This window comes from Ruditapes philippinarum, unplaced genomic scaffold (assembly GCF_026571515.1).
Source record: "Ruditapes philippinarum isolate M1 unplaced genomic scaffold, ASM2657151v2 ctg1357_1_1_1_1, whole genome shotgun sequence".
In the NCBI taxonomy this organism is placed as follows: Eukaryota; Metazoa; Mollusca; class Bivalvia; order Venerida; family Veneridae; genus Ruditapes; species Ruditapes philippinarum.
This window is the reverse complement of record NW_026865508.1, coordinates 115,127-136,649: the sequence shown is the minus strand read 5'-3', so window position 1 is coordinate 136,649 and position 21,523 is coordinate 115,127. Positions and strand designations below refer to the sequence as shown.

Here is a 21,523-nt window from a genome sequence, read left to right as displayed (position 1 = left end):
ATTCAGCACAAAGTTTGTTTATATTACCATGACCAAGAGCTGTCAGAATTAAGAGAGAAATACCCTAGGTATCTGATGTTTTATGGGCAGCATGGCGTACTTATATTATTTTCAATGTCCCATTCGTTCTAAACGTTAGACTTGGTGACGTATCTTGAATCTTACAAACATTTGAGAAGAAAAACAGTGCCAAGATATGGCAAATTTTCTAGCACGTTTGTCCATTGTTTTCCTTGATTATAGCGGGGGAATGCCGAGTCTTCATATAAAGGACTGTTGACTTTGTAATGTCTAAATGTCTAAAATAAAAACTTGTACGAACATGCTTTTTGGAATTTTGTTTAAAAATATTGCAACGGGGGCCAAAAAATCATGAAAACCCCAAACAACCCAAATATAAAAATTTTTTGACACAGGGGACCCTTAGGGGGGGGGGCACCAAAATGGGAAATTTTAATAATTTAAAATTTTTAAGGGGGGGGGGGGGGTTGGCAAATTTTTTAAAAGGGGTGGGGGTATTATATCAATTTTTATCATCCCGAAAGGGAAAGAAAGGTTTTATGTTTTTAAAAAAGAGTTTTGGGGTAAAATTTTTAATTTTAAATAATTAAGTTTTAAAAATTTTTGGGTTTTTAATTTTGCATTAATTTAATTCCCAAAACAAATGTGTAGGGGGGTTTTTAAAAACCCGTTTTTTTTCATTTAAAGGGTGTCAAAATTGAGTTTTGTAAACTCAAAATTTTTACCAAAAAATTTTCATTCCAGCTTTTTTCAAAAACAAATGGGCAGTCCAATTGTCCTTTCATAGGGATAGTTTAGAATGAATTTATTTTCTGTAACGCATACTTTTGACCAGAGACATAGATAACATCTACATCTTTGCTTTGACAAAATGTACATTAAATATGTCTGCCAGGTTTTCGTTTTTTTCTTTCACATATTCTAAAAAAATGCACTTTTATAAAGTTTCATATTGTTATAATATGACAATTCAAATACAAAATAACTGTTAAAATTAAACACATATTAGCTTATAATTCTGTTATTCACATCTTCTTTGCTTAATCATTTTCACAGCGATCAACAAGATAAAATTGCAAGGCGTACACCTAAATTGACGGGCAGATATTTAATTTCCGTTTGCTTGAGTTATGCTAGAATTTTTAAATGCTTTTGTTTAATCTGTTTGATAAGTATTTCCTTGTGATAAGTTAACATTGTAAACAAAAAGGAATGTTGTAAAATGATGTCTTAACATCTTTAGAAGACAGCGATGACAGACCTCTACAATATTTTATTCCATATGATTTCCAGGGTCGTGAAAACTAATGACAAACAAAAATAATTAAATATTTGAAGTGTAATAGCTTATAAAAGACAAAGCACTGCTAAAATACTAAAAACAACTATTTTTCTGATTACAATACCCTAATATGCAGCTATCTATCAAGTTCTCTTCGTAAAAACAAGCGATTTTGAAATTTTTAACACGTATGGCGGCCATTTTGGATTTTTCCCGCCATATTGGATTTTAAAAAATGGGTCCCATGCTCAATTTTTCTTATATATATCAAAGTTCATTTGTACCAAGTTTGGTGCTTTTCCCATTTTCTGAAGTATTTTTTCACAAATTGACTGGGCTAGAACGAGTCGATTTCAAGAAACGCATAATGTCATTTCAGAGTGACATTTACATCGTAACTTCTTGGCCGCTTCTTCTCTTTAATGTTTATGTTATATATACGATAATTATAATGGTAATACAATAATGTATCATAAAAGTTAAGAATCACCGATATTTTACATGGTCAAACTTGAACATAATTACTTAAAATATTGACTCTCAGCGCCGTGAACAATATATTCAACATTAACTAAACTGTAATCGGATACACGTTTAGTATTTCTTTTCTTGGCTTGACATTTAACCCATGTCTATTATGTTGTTCAGCTGTTCAATATTATTTATTTGTCGGACTTTCCAGCATGAATAAATGCCAGTTTCTCACTATTTTAGTCTCAGGAGCATAAACTGATTTCAAATAAACAAAATAACTCGAAAAATTTACGACCACTTTATTGAAATAAAATAATCTTAACATAATGTACACGGTTATAATATAAATATATACAATAAAGTGAAATAGCTTGTAAAGTATCCATAGACCAAAACAACAACAAACAAAAAAAACAATATACATTTTTGTAGATGTATGTACAAACTAAAATATTTGTTCAACAAAATTATGTCATATGATATTGAGTAATTTAGATGCATCAAAGCTATTATCTGAACAAGTTTAATGTTTCACATTTGAAGAGCAGCTGCAGTATTACAGACAACGTTTATTTCATAGCAGCTGTTTTGCACCGCATAAAGCTTACGATGTATAAAGCTTACTCTTGAGTTGTATAGTTCGATCATTATAACATCGTAGACAGCTTAATCCAAATATAGCTTAACGCTACCTGTATACGTGAAGATGCTGCATACCGCCGTATTTAGGTAACCAATCGGTAATCATCATTATGTCCTCAAGGAAACGACTACGAGTGCGATCACATTTACGTATACGACATCTACGACAACGACATTGACTATGACCACTTGAATGAGGTTTTCTGCTTTAATGTTCAAGAGTACAGATACTACTACTACTTCAGCTACGACTACCTTTTCAATTACGAGTACAGCTTTGACGTAGACTACGACGACCACGCACAGCTATGACTTTTCGAACAAACAGTTCGAACAGGACTACGACAACTACCAAAATAATGACTTTCCAAACTATGCCGACGACTACACACACGCCTTCAAGTAGGTCAACAACGACTTTTACGACTAAAGTTGTTATATTTTACGACGACTTCGATTATGAATATGAATTCTTCGACTTATAGTAAACCCAAGACTCCAACGTCAACAGGGGCTTCTACGACAAAGAGTACGGTCACAACCGTGACTTTTACAACAAAAGAAACAATAAGGGCAATTTTCTGATCATCACTTACCTCCCTGACAAACATCCAAGCTTAATATGAAGACCGCAGCCAAAGATTGTTTGCTATGGTTAAAGTGAACTTGAACCTTTGATCTACTGACCTAAACATATGCAATATTTTCAGTGAACGTAAACTGTATACAAATACATCTGACTGTGAGCTGTATATGCCTGTACGTTTTCAATCAACGTATATTATTACCTGATACCTTATATATAAATGTAATTTGTTTTTTTACTGTTATGCGTTCGCTTCATATATCATATGATGAATGCGGTGCATCACGGCTTACTAAACGAAACATACATAAAATAAACTCCAATCTTACAACGTACGTTATAAAAAATGCACAAATTAAGAGTAAGACGAACAAAGGGACATAACCACCAAAGTAAAATGTGAGATACAGCAACTGATTTTTTTGCATATTTTTATATATTATACAGTTAGTGCGCTTCCCGCGTAAGGTAGATGAGAGTTGGTATAACTAACATAAAAATAGAGTTTAAAAAGAAAGGATTTATAGCAAGTAAATGACTGACTGGAAATCATCATCAAATTCCCATCCTGAAAAAGAACAAATTTATATTATATACAAGTAGTTATAAAAATATCTTTAATTTATCTCAAAATTTTAGTAAATTTTCATTAAAGGCTACTGACATGAACGTAACTAACGATTTTTCAAACAAATTACTTAAACATTATCATTTAGCTCCTCGAACCAATCTCTCGCAGAAACGTTGAATGGTTCAAGTGTTGAAGAAACCCAGCAAATGTACCTATACGTTACTGAGATGATGTTTGGAAATGACACCTATAGGGATCACGCCATTGCTGAGATATTGTTGCAGTGATGACAAAAATCTAAAAGTTACTGTTAACAGCAAGTAGGTTATAAAGTGTGTTGTTATATTGATATTACGCAAAGAAAGAAAGGTTCATTGCTCTGAACTTACTGTCCAATTCCTAAAGATGTTTTCTGATAATTTTGGATTAGTTTCTCTAGTTACATTATTTTTATGTGGGTTCAAAGTGCCACCTACAGGATAATCCATGAACATGATAAAATATCTCAAGTTTGAAACAAATGAAGGGATTTTGTGTTTTACAAAATATTAGTATGTTCACATTCGTAAAACCAATGCTCAATTGTTTCATCATACGATTTGCAAAAACTGCAGTTTTTATCATTCCCGGTGCCAATTTAATTCAAGAAAAGGTTTGTTGCCAACATTCTATGAGAAATCTTGAAATGGAAATATTGGAGATGTGTGTCAAATGTTGTTTTTCTCGCTAAATTGTAAATATACTGCCATTGGAAATCATCCTGCAAAGTGAGCTAATTCCGGCATTCAATTTAGCATTAGAAATCTTATGATTTTTTTAAAAAAAATATATAAATGAATTGGCAACCTTTCTATCATGTGCAATTATTTGCTGGTATTTTGGACAAAAAGGTTTTTTTAGATTACTTGAACCTTTATCAATTTTTGGCCGGGTTGCACTGGTGCAAACCCGGGTTATAGTATGGTGAATGTTGGGCGGCGAGCGGGCGGGGAAAATTTTTTCGTAACAGTTTTCTCATCAACTACTTATCACAGCCTTTTGATATTTGGTATACAGCATCAACACATGGTCCCATACCGTGGGATTTGATTTCAGGTTTGTCTCTCATCCACTTCCTGTTTGCCGACTTAGTTAAATTTTGACATAATTTATGACCAATAGATAGTAGGAAATTTTCGTAACAGTTTTCTCAGCAACTACTTACCACAGCCTCTTGATATGTGGTTCACAGCATTGACATGTGGTCCCATATTGTGGGTTTCCATTTCAGGTCTGATGCTCATTCTTTTCCGGTTTACAAACTAAGTTAAATTTTCAACATCAATGGTCAGACAGTGGTAGAAAATTTAATTAACATCACAGCCTCATGATATTTTGTATACATATGCAACCCGGCCTTTTCTGTCTTTGACCCATTTTTAATTATACCCCAGCACAACAAAGTTGTAAGGGGGGAGGTATACTGGAATCAGCTTGTCCGTCCGGCTGTCCGGCCGTCCGTCGGTTTTTTCTTGTCTGCCATATAACTTAAGATTCCTTTGACCCACAGTCTTCATATTTGGCATGGAGGTTAGTCATGATTAGTAGATGACCCCTATTGATTTTGAGGTCACCAGGTCAAGGTCACAGGGGCCTTGACTTTAAAAAGCTTGTCTGCCCAATGACTTAAGATTCCTTTGACCCAAAGTCTTCATATTTGGCATGGAGGTTAGTCATGATTAGTAGATAACCCCTATTGATTTTGAGGTCACCAGGTCAAAGGTCAAGGTCACAGGGGCCTTGACTTCAAAAAGCTTGTCCGCCCAATAACTTAAGATTCCTTTGACCCACAGTCTTAATATTTGGCTTGGAGTTAAGACATGATAAATAGATGACCCCTATTGATTTTGAGGTCACCAGGTCAAAGGTCAAGGTTACAGGGGCCTTGACTTCAAAAAGCTTGTCCGCCCAATAACTTAAGATTCCTTTGACCCACAGTCTTCATATTTGGCATGGTGGTTAGACATGATTAGTAGATGACCCCTATTGATTTTGAGGTCGCTGGGTCAAAGGTCAAGGTCACAGAGGCCTTGACTTCAAAAAGCTTGTCCGCCCAATAACCTAAGATTCCTTTGACCCACAGTCTTCATATTTTACATGGAGGATAGTCATGATTAGTAGATGACCCCTGTTGATTTTGAGGTCACCAGGTCAAAGATAAAGGTCACAGGGGCCTTGACTTCAAAAAGCTTGTCCGCCCAATAACTTAAGATTCCTTTCACCCACAGTCTTCATATTTGGCATGGAGGTTAGTCATGATTAGTAGATAAACCCTATTGATTTTGAGGTCACCAGGTCAAGGTCAAAGGGACCTTGACTTCAAAAAGCTTGTCCGCCCAATAACTTAAGATTCCTTTGATCCATAGTCTTCATATTTGGCATGGAGGTTAGTCATGATTAGTAGATGACCCCTATTGATTTTTAGGTCATGGGGTCAAAGGTCAAGGTCACAGGGGCCTTGACTTCAAAAAGCTTGTCCGCCCAATAACCTAAGATTCCTTTGACCCACAGTCTTCATATTTGGCATGGAGGTTAGTCATGATTAGTAGATGACCCTATTGATTTTGAGGTCACCAGGTCAAAGGTCAAGGTCACAGGGGCCTTGACTCCAAAAGCTTGTCCACCCAATAACTTAAGGTTCCTATGACCAACAGTCTTCATATTTGGCATGGAGATTAGTCATGATTAGTAGATGATCCGTATTGATTTTGAGGTCGCTGTGTCACCAGGTCAAAGGTCAAGGTCACAGGGGCCTTGACTTCAAAAAGCTTGTCCGCCCAATAACTTAAGATTCCTTTGATCCACAGTCTTCATATTTGGCATTGAGGTTGGTCATGATTAGAAGATGACCCCTATTGATTTTGAGGTCATCGGGTCAAAGGTCAAGGTCACAGGGGCCTTGACTTCAAAAAGCTTGTCCGCCCAATAACCTAAGATTCCTTTGACCCACAGTCTTCATATTTGGCATGGAGGTTAGTCATGATTAGTAGATGACCCCTATTGATTTTGAGGTCACCAGGCCAAAGGTCAAGGTCACAGGGGCCTTGACTTCAAAAAGCTTGTCCGCCCAATAACTTAAGTTCCTATGACCCACAGTCTTCATATTTGGCATGGAGGTTAGTCATGATTAGTAGATGATCCGTATTGATTTTGAGGTCGCTGGGTCAAAGGTCAAGGTCAAAGGGACCATGTCAAGATAAAGCTTTTCCCCTCAATTGCTTCAGAATGCCTGTCCAGAGTGTATTGATTTTTACATTTTCACATTTGAAGCATGTAGAATACATAACTTAGCAATGCACTGGCTTAGTAACCTCAGATTTTGCAGGGAGGTTGTCCTTGAGTTCTAAATGGCCACGGTTGATTCTGACAAAGTGCTATGCGGGGGTATTCACGCCATGACAGTGGCAGTTCTAGTTTTATTCTGAAATTAGTTGAACACTTTATAAGTTTATAAAAATCCATTTCTTTACTGAATCACCAAAATAAAAAAAAGTTAAAAGTATTTAGGGTAAAAGACCATGCATATGAGTCGAAGGCTTTCAATAATAAACCGTGAATATTGTTCTTTTCTGTATAATGAAAAAGATCATATGAACGTCTGGTAATTTTCCCAATGAACCGTCCCGATATTAAGTTTGTTTGATCCTCATTTATTAAGTACGGACGAATTTTTTCATTCTGTTTGCAATACATGCTGAAACTTATTTGTAAGAAAGATTTAAGAGGTCAGTTTTTAATCAACTGTTTGGTTTTATCACCTTTAGGGATGAACGTTATTACATAATAAATATCAAATTTAAACGTCAAATTTAAAACCGCCAATTACAAACGTCATTGGTATCAAAACTAGTAAGTTGGTATGGATTTTAATCTAATATTATATATATTTCACTAGACACTGTTGTTGCTATAAATTTGCTATAAATTTAGAAAACTGTAGACTATTTGTATTTATTAATCCCATCCTGACATACGTTTACAAATCTTGTCTTTAGCAGTAGCTAAAGCGATGCGTCAGTAAGACAAAGGGTCTTTTGGGTCTTTAGATCCAGATTAAGGGATACGATTTATGATAGTCTTTGAACTGGTGCCTATCTAGTCTCAAAATATAGTGATAAGTTTGATAAGTTTAACAAGTTTATTTCACGAGATAATTATTCCATAAGGGCATATGACCCATGAGGATATACAATGCATTATATAGGGAAATACAGTATAAAGCATAAATGTACTAAACAATTGAAACAGCAGAGAAGATTTCCAAATAAAAACATGTTGAAAGATGTAAATAAACACCACCATGAAACATGCGCAGAAAATGCCTTTGTCTTTTATAGTAGAATTATTTCTTTCTTATTAGTATATTCTTACCGAATTCCAATGAGAAAAAGGACAGTGGTTTTTAGAACAAGATATCTACGCTCCTTAAATCATGTTGTACGGCATATATTATAAATTTCGAGTAAACATATACCCATTTGAAATTTCACATCGAACAATATAAAAACCGAAATACGATTTTATAAAGAACATTTGGCCTTAATTATGAGAATGCTTTCGATAATGTCATGCAATATATAGTAAATCAACCAATCTCATAGTCACTACCCATTACTTGAAAAAATATCTACTATGAGTACTCGCAACCGTTCTTGTGTAAGAAATACGCTTAATTAACTCTCAATTTATTTCATCAAAAGTAAGTAAGGGATTTCTTTACTATAATAATGTCTTCATCTTGTCGAAACAATGTTGGCATATTTCTGCCACCAGATAACCATATAACTAACTAGTCAATTAAGAGGTAAACTAGTTACGTAACTAGTTAACCTCTTAATTAACTTGTTACTTATATGGTTATCTGGTGGCAGAAATATGCCACCATATGAAACGAAACACAAGATCAACATATTACTTTTACATTCACAAAATATAAATTTGATAAGTAAACATCAATTCATGTACATTTAATATATAGAATTTCTAAAACCTTTATAAAAAATCATGTAACATACAGTATATAACATACCCGTATACTAACTTCAAATTGCTATAAAGCTACATAACTATTAAAGTATGCTTACGAACGACATATACTTTCACTCCCAATCTGAAACACACTATATACAAAATTTGCAAGAATAATATTTTGGACGAAGTCCGTCTGTTATCAGTTTTACTCCCTATAAAATTAACAAGGAAGCACTAAATATAAGAAGTATTATTTTCATTGGTCATTTTAAAATTACAAACTGAATCGGTTAATCTTATTGGTCATTCTAAAATAAAGTATAAAGTTCTTATCATTCTAAAATGAAATTTTAAGGATAGTTCTAAAATAAAATGTAAGAGATAGTTGTGCCACTTTAAATGAAATGTAAACAATAGTACTAAAATAAAATGTATAGGAGGATACAATGAGGATAGTTTTTCTAACTTTTTGGTTAATTTGTAAATGATGACAAAATTTATAAAGTCAAAAAAGGGATATCTTAAAGTTGTTTTACTTTGAAAAATCATCAATATCAATATGCTATAAATTAAATTTAATTTTTACTAAATGGGTATTTTCTTTGCTACAAGAAATAATTATTATGTTATTGTTATGCAAGCATTGCAATCTTTACATTTTAACCAGTATTACTTCGGCCGAGAATCTTTTTGAAAGATACTCCTCTAATTAACAGTACCAATGATCTTGACAAATTCTGGCGTCTCCAAAAATAGGACGGATTTAAATGTTGTCTCAGTTCAGCGTATACATTACATTCTAATATAAAGTGAAATTCATTTTCTAAAAAACCACATGTAAATTCTTTCGTTTATAGGTGTACTATTTGATTTCGTCCATCTACCAGTTTCAATATGTTATATATGTGAGGACACTCTCAGACATGCTAGTTCGCAATGTTAACTAAACTGCGGTATGGTCGCAATTTAAAACATGATAAATGCATGAAAAAGAACGCTCTGCTGGAATCCTCTAAACTACCTGACCAGTTTTGAACAAAACGATCTCTTAATCATTGATTTACCAAAAATATATCAATATTTCCAATCAGGCGTAATTGAAACCTAATGAACACAATAGAGACTTGACTAAGGAGCACCAATTTGCTGTACACTATTGGTTTTCAAAATCAGTTTTCAATAGATCATACACTTTATATACATATTTTTTAATCTTTGTATGCATGTTTATTATACAATATTTCCAAATATTATAATGTCGAAGTGCTTGAAAAGAAATATGATAAACAAGATCAACAAGGAAAGGCGGCGTTCAATGAACGCAACCCCAACCCGACCCAGTAACAAGAGCCAGTGGCAAGAAGCCCAGTAGGACCCCAAACAAAAACAGAACAGGGAACAAAGCAGAGCATGGGCAGGCCAACCAATAACGACATTAATAATTAGCAACTGATAAGGAATTAACAGAAAACAAATAAATGATTGAATAATAGGCCCATAAAGCCAAAGGCCACAGGGGTAGGGGACAGGAGACCCGGGGAAGGGAGGGGATAAATAAAATAAATAAAAATTAGGGGCAAATGGGAAGATACTTACCGTAGTCGAGAAAACAACAAGGGACACAAGTGTCACCAAAACAGTATGAAACAACATAGACATACATCTAAGGAACACAGAGGGGCGCCGCCTTGGAACGGTCAGCAGCATAAATACTGCTGGAGAGTTTAAACCGGTTAATGGTGCATCAAATATGATAAACAAGATCAACAAGGAAAGGTGGCATTCAATAAACGCAGCCCCACCAGACCCAGTAACAAGCGCCAGTGGCAGGGAGCCCAGGAGGACCCCAAACAGAAACAGGACAGGGCACAAGGCAGATCACGGGCAGGCAAACCACTACATAAGAATGAATAATTAGTAACTGATAAGGAACTAAATGAAAACGAATAAATGATTGAATATTAGTCCCATTAAGTCAAAAGGCACAGGGGAAGGGGACATGAGACCAGGGGGAAGGGGGGAATAAATGAAATAAATAAAAACTAGGGGCAAAGGGGAACAAGAGACACAAAAGTGCCACCAAAACAGTATAAAACAACAGAGACATACATCGGAGGAACATAAAGGGGCGCCACCTTGGAACGGTCAGCAGCATTAATACTGCTGGGAATTTTAAACCGGTTAATGGTGCACCAAACCTCACTCTAAGCCCCACCATGTTCCTCTAAACGAGACAGTGTAAATAAAATGAATCCCCGCCAAGTGAAATTCTAACAGTTGTTATGGTTACAAAAGGTTAAATAAGTAAAATGCCAAAATGTTCTGTAGAAACATATAAAAGTAAACCCAATGACAATTAAAAGTACTCAGTGTCCTAAAGGAAGACAGAGCAACAAGAAAATCACCTACAAGGGCCCGACGAAGCAAGGCAGAAGACGAACGAAGACAATCAGTTCCAAAGGGCTTTAAGAACTGTCCATCATAGAGTATCCATACCAAGCTCTCCATAAACTCTACCAAGCTCTCCATAAACAAAACCATTTTGAGTGCTTTTTAACACTTAAATACTTTTGCAAAATTGCATATCAACTCGTTATATATTGTTACCTATAACAAAACCCCAAACTTCGCTACCATAACTCAAAATAGGACTAATTAATTAACCAAATAGCTCAAGTCTATACACAACAGAAATATTAATAAATCTATACATATTTTATTCATCTGGGAAGCAGATTTCATTGCTTGACCTGTAATAGTTTTTTGTGCTTCTGCAAAAGGTCGTGAATACTATACCTATATGTAAACTTACTTACAATTTCAATAGCATTATCTTTATACATAAAATTGCAATTTTCAGGTACTCTACCACCTCTTCTAAAGGACATTACCTTTGTTTTAGTAGGGTTTACACTGAGTTTGCACCTATCGCAGTAGGCTAAATGAATATTTAGATTTGTTTGTAATTCTTGTTTGGTATTAGCAAACACTAAAATATATCAGCATATATAATTGAAAATACTTTGAACATATCAACATCTATCCAAACGTCTTCTAAATCATTTAAAAACATGGGAAAAAGAAAAGGAAATAAACACTCTCCCTGACGAACGCCTAGTGAACATACATATTCATCACTTAGTTCATCTTGCTTTTATTAACGAATACATTGAACGCATGACATTTAAAATGTGACCACGTATGCCCAGCTTAATCATTTTAAACATCTCAAACAATGTAAAACTCTTTAGTAAATTCGATTAACACACAGTAAAGCTGTCTCCCATTTATAATCATGTGACTTATTAAACCATTTAGCACAAAAAAATTATCTACAGTACCCAAATGCTATCTAAAACCTGGCTGGGCCTCAATATAAACACTGTATTTTTCTGCTAAATTTGACAGTCTGTTATTTAATAAGGGTAAACGATTTTCGAAGAACTTTTAACAAATTTATACCTCTGAATTAATTGACATCATTTAAACTACCATTTTTCTGTAAAGGAATAATGAAACCCTCTGACCAACTTTCAGGAAAATAGCCAGTCTCAAAAAATGTGTGAGCATGTGCATTTGTTTACCATGTATAGGCATATTGGCCACAACTTTTACCAGATTTGAGCTGTTACATAGATTTTGTTATCTCTAACTCACTTATTTATAAATTTAATTAAACAAGCATAACGCTTAATTTTTCCCTTTCATATATTTTAATAAAATATATAACATCTTGTCCTGGTGTATAAAATGGATCATCTGTGTCAATCACATACTTTAAATATTGAGCAAAAGTGTCTTATTGCACATGTGACTGCTTAACACCAGCAGTCCCTTTAATATATTCCAACAGAATTTTACATTATTAAATCTAGCTTGTGTAAGTTTCAAATAGACTCAGCTTTGTCAAAATTATATCTGCATTTTCTAATTCATGTTTTATATTCTGATCTAGCATTTACTGAACTAATTATATTTTTTCGCTTTGAATCTATATCTATTAAACATTTTATAAAAATAAATTTCGTGACAATCTTCAGAAAAAAAGGCTGATCCGAAAATACTACATTTTCTTTATAATCAACACCGATAAATAAAGGGAACGCAACCTCGTATATGATATTTGAAAAATTATATCTACACATACGTTTATATCATGCACATCAACAGCAGAATTTATTTGCACGTTTAAGCAATTAACTTTCTGTCTAGATCTCTCTGAAAACAATGCAGGTGGATAGTTTTGTTTTTGTTGTCCAACTTTGTGTCATCTATTCTAACGTTTGCCACATATTATTTGAAGTTTTTGGAAAATCATTATATTAAATCATTATCTATTCTTAAACAATAAAAAGTTCTGGCTCTGCCAGACATTATCAATCAAGGTGTTGTGTACTGATTATGAAACAAATTGACAAGGAGGAACATATACCGTAGTAATAGTAAAACATAAATTCAACTGTAAATTCCATTTTAAATCACCTGACCAGTTATATTTATAACTAACATGATCATGGCTATCGCTTCGGATCGATAGCTATGATCATGTTAGTTATAAATTCAAATACAAAATGGATGAAATATTGGTCCGATAAAATATTCCGTTCTGAAACATCAAAGCGTTCATCGGATTTTGAAAGATTTTGCGTACCAATAACGTAATCAACTAAAATAGAGCCTCTATGACCAACAAAAGTATATCGCCTCTTATGCACAGACCTGTCTGCCTACAAAATCAAATAACAAAATACCATTATTATTTCTTTAAATGGCGTTCCATAATTGTATCAATCACATAACTATATGTGCCTAAAATTATCGTCAGTTACATAATCTGGATCATCAGACGTATGTGCAGTCATGTCCCCACAAATCAATGCTCCAAAATCATTTACTAAGGTACAATAAAGACTTGCTATATAATCTAACAACCTGGCAAAACATTTGAATCTATCATCAAGTGTCTGCTACTATTATCTGGTATAGCATGGCATAAACATACAAACAAATCTACTTTAATGATTACCGAGAGCCATTATTTTTTACACATATAATATCGTCGTTACTTTGGAAAACAAGTGTTTCATTCGAGACAAATTTATTTCGAACATATATGATAATGCCACCTGATGTTCGCTTACTATTTTCTTAGTCTCAGTTCTATTTAAAAGATCATACTCAAAACCAGAAACGTGCAGTTCTGAAAAAAAACTTGTCCACGTTTCTGTAAATAATATAATATCGTTCTCATTAAACACTTTCTTTATCTCTCGTGATGTCAGTTTAATTGTTATTTTTAAATAAGGCCCTGCACACCGTAGTGGGACCTTCTCCTGTGTGTAATAATGTTCCTGATTTTCACCTGTGTTTATCATAGTGCTGTTATTAGACAACTTGGGTTAACCAAGTTGTATATTTCACTTGTTCATGGTTATTTCTTGCCACACTGGAAAATCGATCACTGGTTTGTGTAGTACTGGCGCTTCCACATTTACATGTTTGGAAAATTGGCTTGAAGTGGAGATATGTTGGCCTTTAAATGCCTCGGGCACAATCGGGTGTACATATGGATATGGATAATGTGAAGCAATTTAAGAAGCATCATTTTAATATTTAAAGCTTTATTGTTTTCTCGTTTAGGGCACACGCTTTTTATTACTTGGGGACCATACGCCGCTTTTCATGGAATGGCACGGAAGTGTCACATTGAAGGTTCCATGATTACCGCCGTATGAACACATCTGCGGATGTTTCTAAATTCAAAATTTTACTATTTCACGTTTAAATGTTGAATTCTGCTTAAGCCGGTGCTAGGGGGCGTGGACGGTAATTTGCACTTTCCAGTACCGTCCATGAACAGGCTCAATCAAACCGAGCCTGCAACATTTTCAATTTTGCCGTGTTGGGCTTTCTTTAGGGATTCTATATTTATCTATTTTAATAACAAGCAATTATCATAGTATTGCAAGCTATCCATAAGTCCCCTACCGGTTAGAACCCCAACAACACATCTGATGGGCCATTACCAATTCAATTTTACCAGTGAATGAATGACATAAATGAACTTAAATGTTTTGAGTTCTAAGTTTGTTTATATCATAGTAATGTGTTAAGTTTCCCTGCCTAGTAAGGTCAAATTTTCTCAGGATGAATAAGTATAACTAATGTTTCAACTTTTCCCTATTTTAAGTAAATTTATTGGGAAAAATCTTTAAAAGTGATCTCATGAAACAGTTTTTATGACCAGACAGACAGACAGACTGAAGGAGACTCTTAAGTATTTTTTTAAACATCCCTGTTACCAAAATATAACATATTTGAATACAAAATTATTAAAGAGGGGATAACTCTTGAAATAAAGATGCTAGATTTATGAACATTGATGTGAGTTTTACTTTAAGTTTAAAGATACCATTTATAGTCACAAAGAAGATAAGAAAAAAAATAACAATTTTCAAACATAGCATTAACTATAATGTATAGTAAGTAACAAAGATGAAAATTAAAAACAAAAATATAATGTAGGTGTTGATAATGAATGTTTATTTTGAATTTGAAGAAAATCCATGAAGAAATAAGAAAGTTAATGAATGAATAAGAAAAATTGAAAGTTTAAGGAGGAGATAATTCTGGAAATATGGATCTAGATTTACAAACCTTGTCATATTATTATGATGTGGGATTTTAAAGTAAATCCTATAAAGAATGAAGAAGTTGGAGTAAAAAATACCAATTTCTCGAAAAAAATCTAAGTTCAAGGGGGACATAATTCTAGAAATAGTCTTGCTAGAGTATTTAACCTCCTCACAAATGTTGAGTGATAATAAGAAACATATATATGAAGTTTCAAGTAGATACATTAATAAATAAAGAAAGTATTTAAAAAAGACAACATTATTTTCATAAAAATTCTAAGTTCAAGGGAGGTAATTCTGATATTTTTTGTGCTAGAGTTGAAAACCTTGTCACATATAATGTGGTTGATGACCAGAAACTTATATTTAAAGTTTGAAGTAAACACCTTAAGAAATAAAGAAATTATAGTGAAAAAGCGTAAAAATTCAAATAAGAAATCTTGATATTCAGTCTATTTGTTGCCATAGCAACCAGAATTTTCAACATAGGAAGAAAAAAAACATGTGCATAATTTCCAGACTGCCATCTACCCATATTTCAAGTTTCATAAAAATATTTTCAGTACTTTTTGAGTGTGTGTAAAATTTGCCATATTTTAGTCTATTTTTGCCATAGCAACCAGAATTTTCAACATAGAAAGAAAAGAAAAAGACGTGCATACTCTTCATACTGCCATTTATCCATATATCAAGTTTTATAAAAATATTTTCAGTACTTTTTGCGTTATCGTGGGATCCAGTTTTGTGGACGGACTGACATACAGACGGACAGACGGACGGAGGGTAAACCTAAAGTTCCCTCCGGTTAAACCGGTAGGGGACTAAAAATACTTTTTATCGTTTTATTATTTCATGATCATCACATTATTATTATTATTACTATAATCATTATATTAATTATTATTATTATTATTATTATCATTATTATTATTATTATTATCATTATTATTATTATTATTATTATGATTATGATTATGATTATTATTATTATTATTATTATTATTATTATTATAACTATCCATATTTTTATTCTTATAAGTATTATTATTGTTATTATTATCATTATTATTACGAAACTTATAACAGTGTCAAAACTACAAAAATAGTTATGATAAATCCGGACAATCAACTCTATTCAACAGTAAACTGACATGAAAAGCTTTATTCAAATGTTTTTGTTACCGACTTTAAGTTGTATAATTTTAGACACAAGTCATACATTTTCAGTACTTGTACTGCCTGATTTATTTTTGTGCGTGATATTGTAAGTTAAGCATTTGTTCGATAATGGCAGAAACGGACGTTAAGAATTTCTGAATGAAATAAAAAGTGACTCGGAATCTTACCTAACATATAAAGGAGCAAGTAGTTCTGTTGTCAGCACAACATGCGATAACCAGCCAGTTATATCACCAACGAATACAAATCATGGTTATGAGCAGTACTCTACCGAAGACGAGGCTTGCTCTATTTGTATCAAAAAAGGAAAACATGGAGCTGCAACACATTTCTGCAAAAATTGTAAACCATGTGGAAAATATCTTTGTGGTAACTGTTTGAAAGATCATAATTATTTTTCGAATCATCATAAAGTGGTATCACTATCTGTCAGCAAGAAAAGGTAATACCATTTATATACACTGTAGTTTTATTTTCACAATAGCTTCTCAAATGTTTTAAATATCACGTGTTTTTTCCGTCTTAAGAAACAAAAAGAACAAAAACATGTTTCCATTAAATAACTTCAAAGTTTATTTTTCATTATATATTAACAATATTATTTAATACATACTATAATCTATAATAATTTGTTTAATCAGTGATTTGTTCTTCTCGACTTATGTGTTGGAATTATCTAAATATTTTTCAATACTTATCTTCAAAAAAGTAATGTAAAAGGTCACACGTGTTCATACTACATGTATTACGTAAATATTTTGCATTATCAAAAGAGTGTTCATATACCATCTATTCATTGACACAAAGAGATATTTCGATTCATTGTCAATTTAACAGATACTATTGCGTGACATGATATATTTATACAATACTCTGACAGGTAACAAACAATTCGCAGGTAAATAAATACCAAAATCTTTTAACAGTTTAAACACAGACTGTAGATTAAATACTAAATGTATTGAACAAATTCAATAAAATCATATTATGCGAGCGAATATAATATTCTTTTTATCACATATATAGAATAAGAACCGTAAACTGTTAAATACGTAGAGTCATTTTAGCATTGACGCGCAAACAGTGTAACTGACAAGATATTCCGTTTAGAAAATATTTTAAACAGTAAATGCATATTACGAGTAACTCAGAACAACCAAATGAATTTAACGTTATAAAAGCAAAATCAATCGATATCCAAGCCCCAAGTGCTGAAGGGGAATATTATGATTGTCTGTAGTTTACATTTTTCCTTTAACAACATCTTCAAAAAAAACTAGACATATTAGACATATCATTTAGATGGTCCAGTATAAAACGATATTAAACAACATTTCTTCCTCAACAACTTGTTAGATTTTGATGAAACGGTATAGCAATGATCAGTAAGTAGTTTTTTTGGAAAGGAAAAATGCTAAAATGTTTCCGGTCTGTTTAACAAAGTAGCCACCGGAGCTATAAACAAAATTAAGCTTTAAACATTTATTTATTTATTTAAGTCTCATTCATGTACATACACAAATAAAATTCATAAGCAAACATAAAACACAAAAAAGTACATGACCATTCAATCATTGAATTATAAGAGACTAGTAAAACATTTATAATAACACGATAAAATATCATACTAATCATAAAATTATATCCAATTATAAATAATAACTAACTACACAGTACAAATACTATAAGTTAATGGAAAGAAATATACATTTATATATTTATATGATTAAAAAAAACCAGTCGCTATTTTTTATTATTTCAAAGTAAGAAAAAAAAATAAAAATAAATAATAAAAAAAAACATACATCAAAACATAAAAAAAAATATATATAAAAAAAATACAGTAGCATGTTCTATATAAAATATATTATTTACATAAGTAAGATTGACGACGTTGAAGAATATTAAAACAGGTTTTGGCACATTTTCTGACTAATGGTTGACTAAAAAACTTGTCCACGTTTCTGTAAATAATATAATATCGTTCTCATTAAACACTTTCTTTATCTCTCGTGATGTCAGTTTAATTGTTATTTTTAAATAAGGCCCTGCACACCGTAGTGGGACCTTCTCCTGTGTGTAATAATGTTCCTGATTTTCACCTGTGTTTATCATAGTGCTGTTATTAGACAACTTGGGTTAACCAAGTTGTATATTTCACTTGTTCATGGTTATTTCTTGCCACACTGGAAAATCGATCACTGGTTTGTGTAGTACTGGCGCTTCCACATTTACATGTTTGGAAAATTGGCTTGAAGTGGAGATATGTTGGCCTTTAAATGCCTCGGGCACAATCGGGTGTACATATGGATATGGATAATGTGAAGCAATTTAAGAAGCATCATTTACATATTTAAAGCTTTATTGTTTTCTCGTTTAGGGCACACGATTTTTATTACTTGGGGACCATACGCCGCTTTTCATGGAATGGCACGGAAGTGTCACATTGAAGGTTCCATGATTACCGCCGTATGAACACATCTGCGGATGTTTCTAAATTCGAAATTTTACTATTTCACGTTTAAATGTTGAATTCTGCTTAAGCCGGTGCTAGGGGGCGTGGACGGTAATTTGCACTTTCCAGTACCGTCCATGAACAGGCTCAATCAAACCGAGCCTGCAACATTTTCAATTTTGCCGTGTTGGGCTTTCTTTAGGGATTCTATATTTATCTATTTTAATAACAAGCAATTATCATAGTATTGCAAGCTATCCATAAGTCCCCTACCGGTTAGAACCCCAACAACACATCTGATGGGCCATTACCAATTCAATTTTACCAGTGAATGAATGACATAAATGAACTTAAATGTTTTGAGTTCTAAGTTTGTTTATATCATAGTAATGTGTTAAGTTTCCCTGCCTAGTAAGGTCCAATTTTCTCAGGATGAATATGCATAACTTATGTTTCAACTTTTCTCTATTTTAAGTAAATTTATTGGAAAACTTCAAAGTTCTTTAAAAGTGATCTCAGGAAACAGTTTTTATGAACAGACAGACAGACTGAAGGAGACTCTTAAGTTATTTTTTTAAACATCCCTGTTACCAAAATATAACATATTTTAATACAAAATTCTTAAAGAGGAGATAACTCTTGAAATAACGATGCTAGATTTATGAACATTGATGTGAGTTTTACTTTAAGTTTAAAGATACCATTTATAGTCACAAAGAAGATAAGTAAAAAAAATAACAATTTTCAAATATAGCATTAACTATAATGTATAGTAAGTAACAAAGATGAAAATTAAAAACAAAAATATAATGTAGGTGTTGATAATGAATGTTTATTTTGAATTTGAAGAAAATCCATGAAGAAATAAGAAAGTTAAAGAATGAATAAGAAAAATTCAAAGTTTAAGGAGGAGATAATTCTGGAAATATGGATTCTAGATTTATAAACCTTGTCATATTATTATGATGTGGGATTTTAAAGTAAATCCTATAAGGAATGAAGAAGTTGGAGTAAAAAATACCAATTTCTCGAAAAAAATCTAAGTTCAAGGGGGACATAATTCTAGAAATAGTCTTGCTAGAGTATTTAACCTTCTCACAAATGTTGAGTGATAATAAGAAACATATATATATGAAGTTTCAAGTAGATACATTAATAAATAAAGAAAGTATTTAAAAAAGACAACATTATTTTCATAAAAATTCTAAGTTCAAGGGAGGTAATTCTGATATTTTTTGTGCTAGAGTTGAAAAACCTTGTCACATATAATGTGGTTGATGACCAGAAACTTATATTTAAAGTTTGAAGTAAACACCTTAAGAAATAAAGAAATTATAGTGAAAAAGCGTAAAAATTCAAATAAGAAATCTTGATATTCAGTCTATTTGTTGCCATAGCAACCAGAATTTTCAACATAGGAAGAAAAAAAAACATGTGCATAATTTCCAGACTGCCATCTACCCATATTTCAAGTTTCATAAAAATATTTTCAGTACTTTTTGAGTGTGTGTAAAATTTGCCATATTTTAGTCTATTTTTGCCATAGCAACCAGAATTTTCAACATAGAAAGAAAAGAAAAAGACGTGCATACTCTTCATACTGCCATTTATCCATATATCAAGTTTTATAAAAATATTTTCAGTACTTTTTGCGTTATCGTGGGATCCAGTTTTGTGGACGGACTGACATACAGACGGACAGACGGACGGAGGGTAAACCTAAAGTTCCCTCCGGTTAAACCGGTAGGGGACTAAAAATACTTTTTATCGTTTTATTATTTCATGATCATCACATTATTATTATTATTACTATAATCATTATATTAATTATTATTATTATTATTATTATTATTATCATTATTATTATTATTATTATCATTATTATTATTATTATTATTATGATTATGATTATGATTATGATTATGATTATTATTATTATTATTATTATTTTTATTATTATTATTATTATTATAACTATCCATATTTTTATTCTTATAAGTATTATTATTGTTATTATTATCATTATTATTACGAAACTTATAACAGTGTCAAAACTACAAAAATAGTTATGATAAATCCGGACAATCAACTCTATTCAACAGTAAACTGACATGAAAAGCTTTATTCAAATGTTTTTGTTACCGACTTTAAGTTGTATAATTTTAGACACAAGTCATACATTTTCAGTACTTGTACTGACTGATTTATTTTTGTGCGTGATATTGTAAGTTAAGCATTTGTTCGATAATGGCAGAAACGGACGTTAAAGAATTTCTGAATGAAATAAAAAGTGACTCGGAATCTTACCTAACATATAAAGGAGCAAGTAGTTCTGTTGTCAGCACAACATGCGATAACCAGCCAGTTATATCACCAACGAATACAAATCATGGTTATGAGCAGTACTCTACCGAAGACGAGGCTTGCTCTATTTGTATCAAAAAAGGAAAACATGGAGCTGCAACACATTTCTGCAAAAATTGTAAACCATGTGGAAAATATCTTTGTGGTAACTGTTTGAAAGATCATAATTATTTTTCGAATCATCATAAAGTGGTATCACTATCTGTCAGCAAGAAAAGGTAATACCATTTATATACACTGTAGTTTTATTTTCACAATAGCTTCTCAAATGTTTTAAATATCACGTGTTTTTTCCCGTCTTAAG

The 21,523-nt window shown here is 32.3% G+C and overlaps 2 protein-coding genes across 2 annotated transcripts in view; one reads left to right on the top strand and one right to left on the bottom strand.

The window, feature by feature from the left end:
* Nucleotides 1-3,299: 3,299 nt before the first annotated feature.
* Nucleotides 3,300-21,523, bottom strand: part of LOC132729396 (hephaestin-like protein) — a 108,805-nt gene continuing 90,581 nt past the window's right edge. Inside the window, exon 16 of the mRNA XM_060715159.1 lies at nucleotides 3,300-3,573. The gene's annotated coding sequence lies outside the window, so the exon portion shown is untranslated. The remainder of the gene's footprint in view (nucleotides 3,574-21,523) is intronic.
* The window catches only part of LOC132729393 (uncharacterized), a 42,554-nt gene continuing 42,121 nt past the window's right edge, over nucleotides 21,091-21,523 (top strand). Inside the window, exon 1 of the mRNA XM_060715154.1 lies at nucleotides 21,091-21,437. Within this exon, the coding sequence (XP_060571137.1) occupies nucleotides 21,103-21,437 (335 nt within the window). The 5' untranslated portion in view covers nucleotides 21,091-21,102. The remainder of the gene's footprint in view (nucleotides 21,438-21,523) is intronic.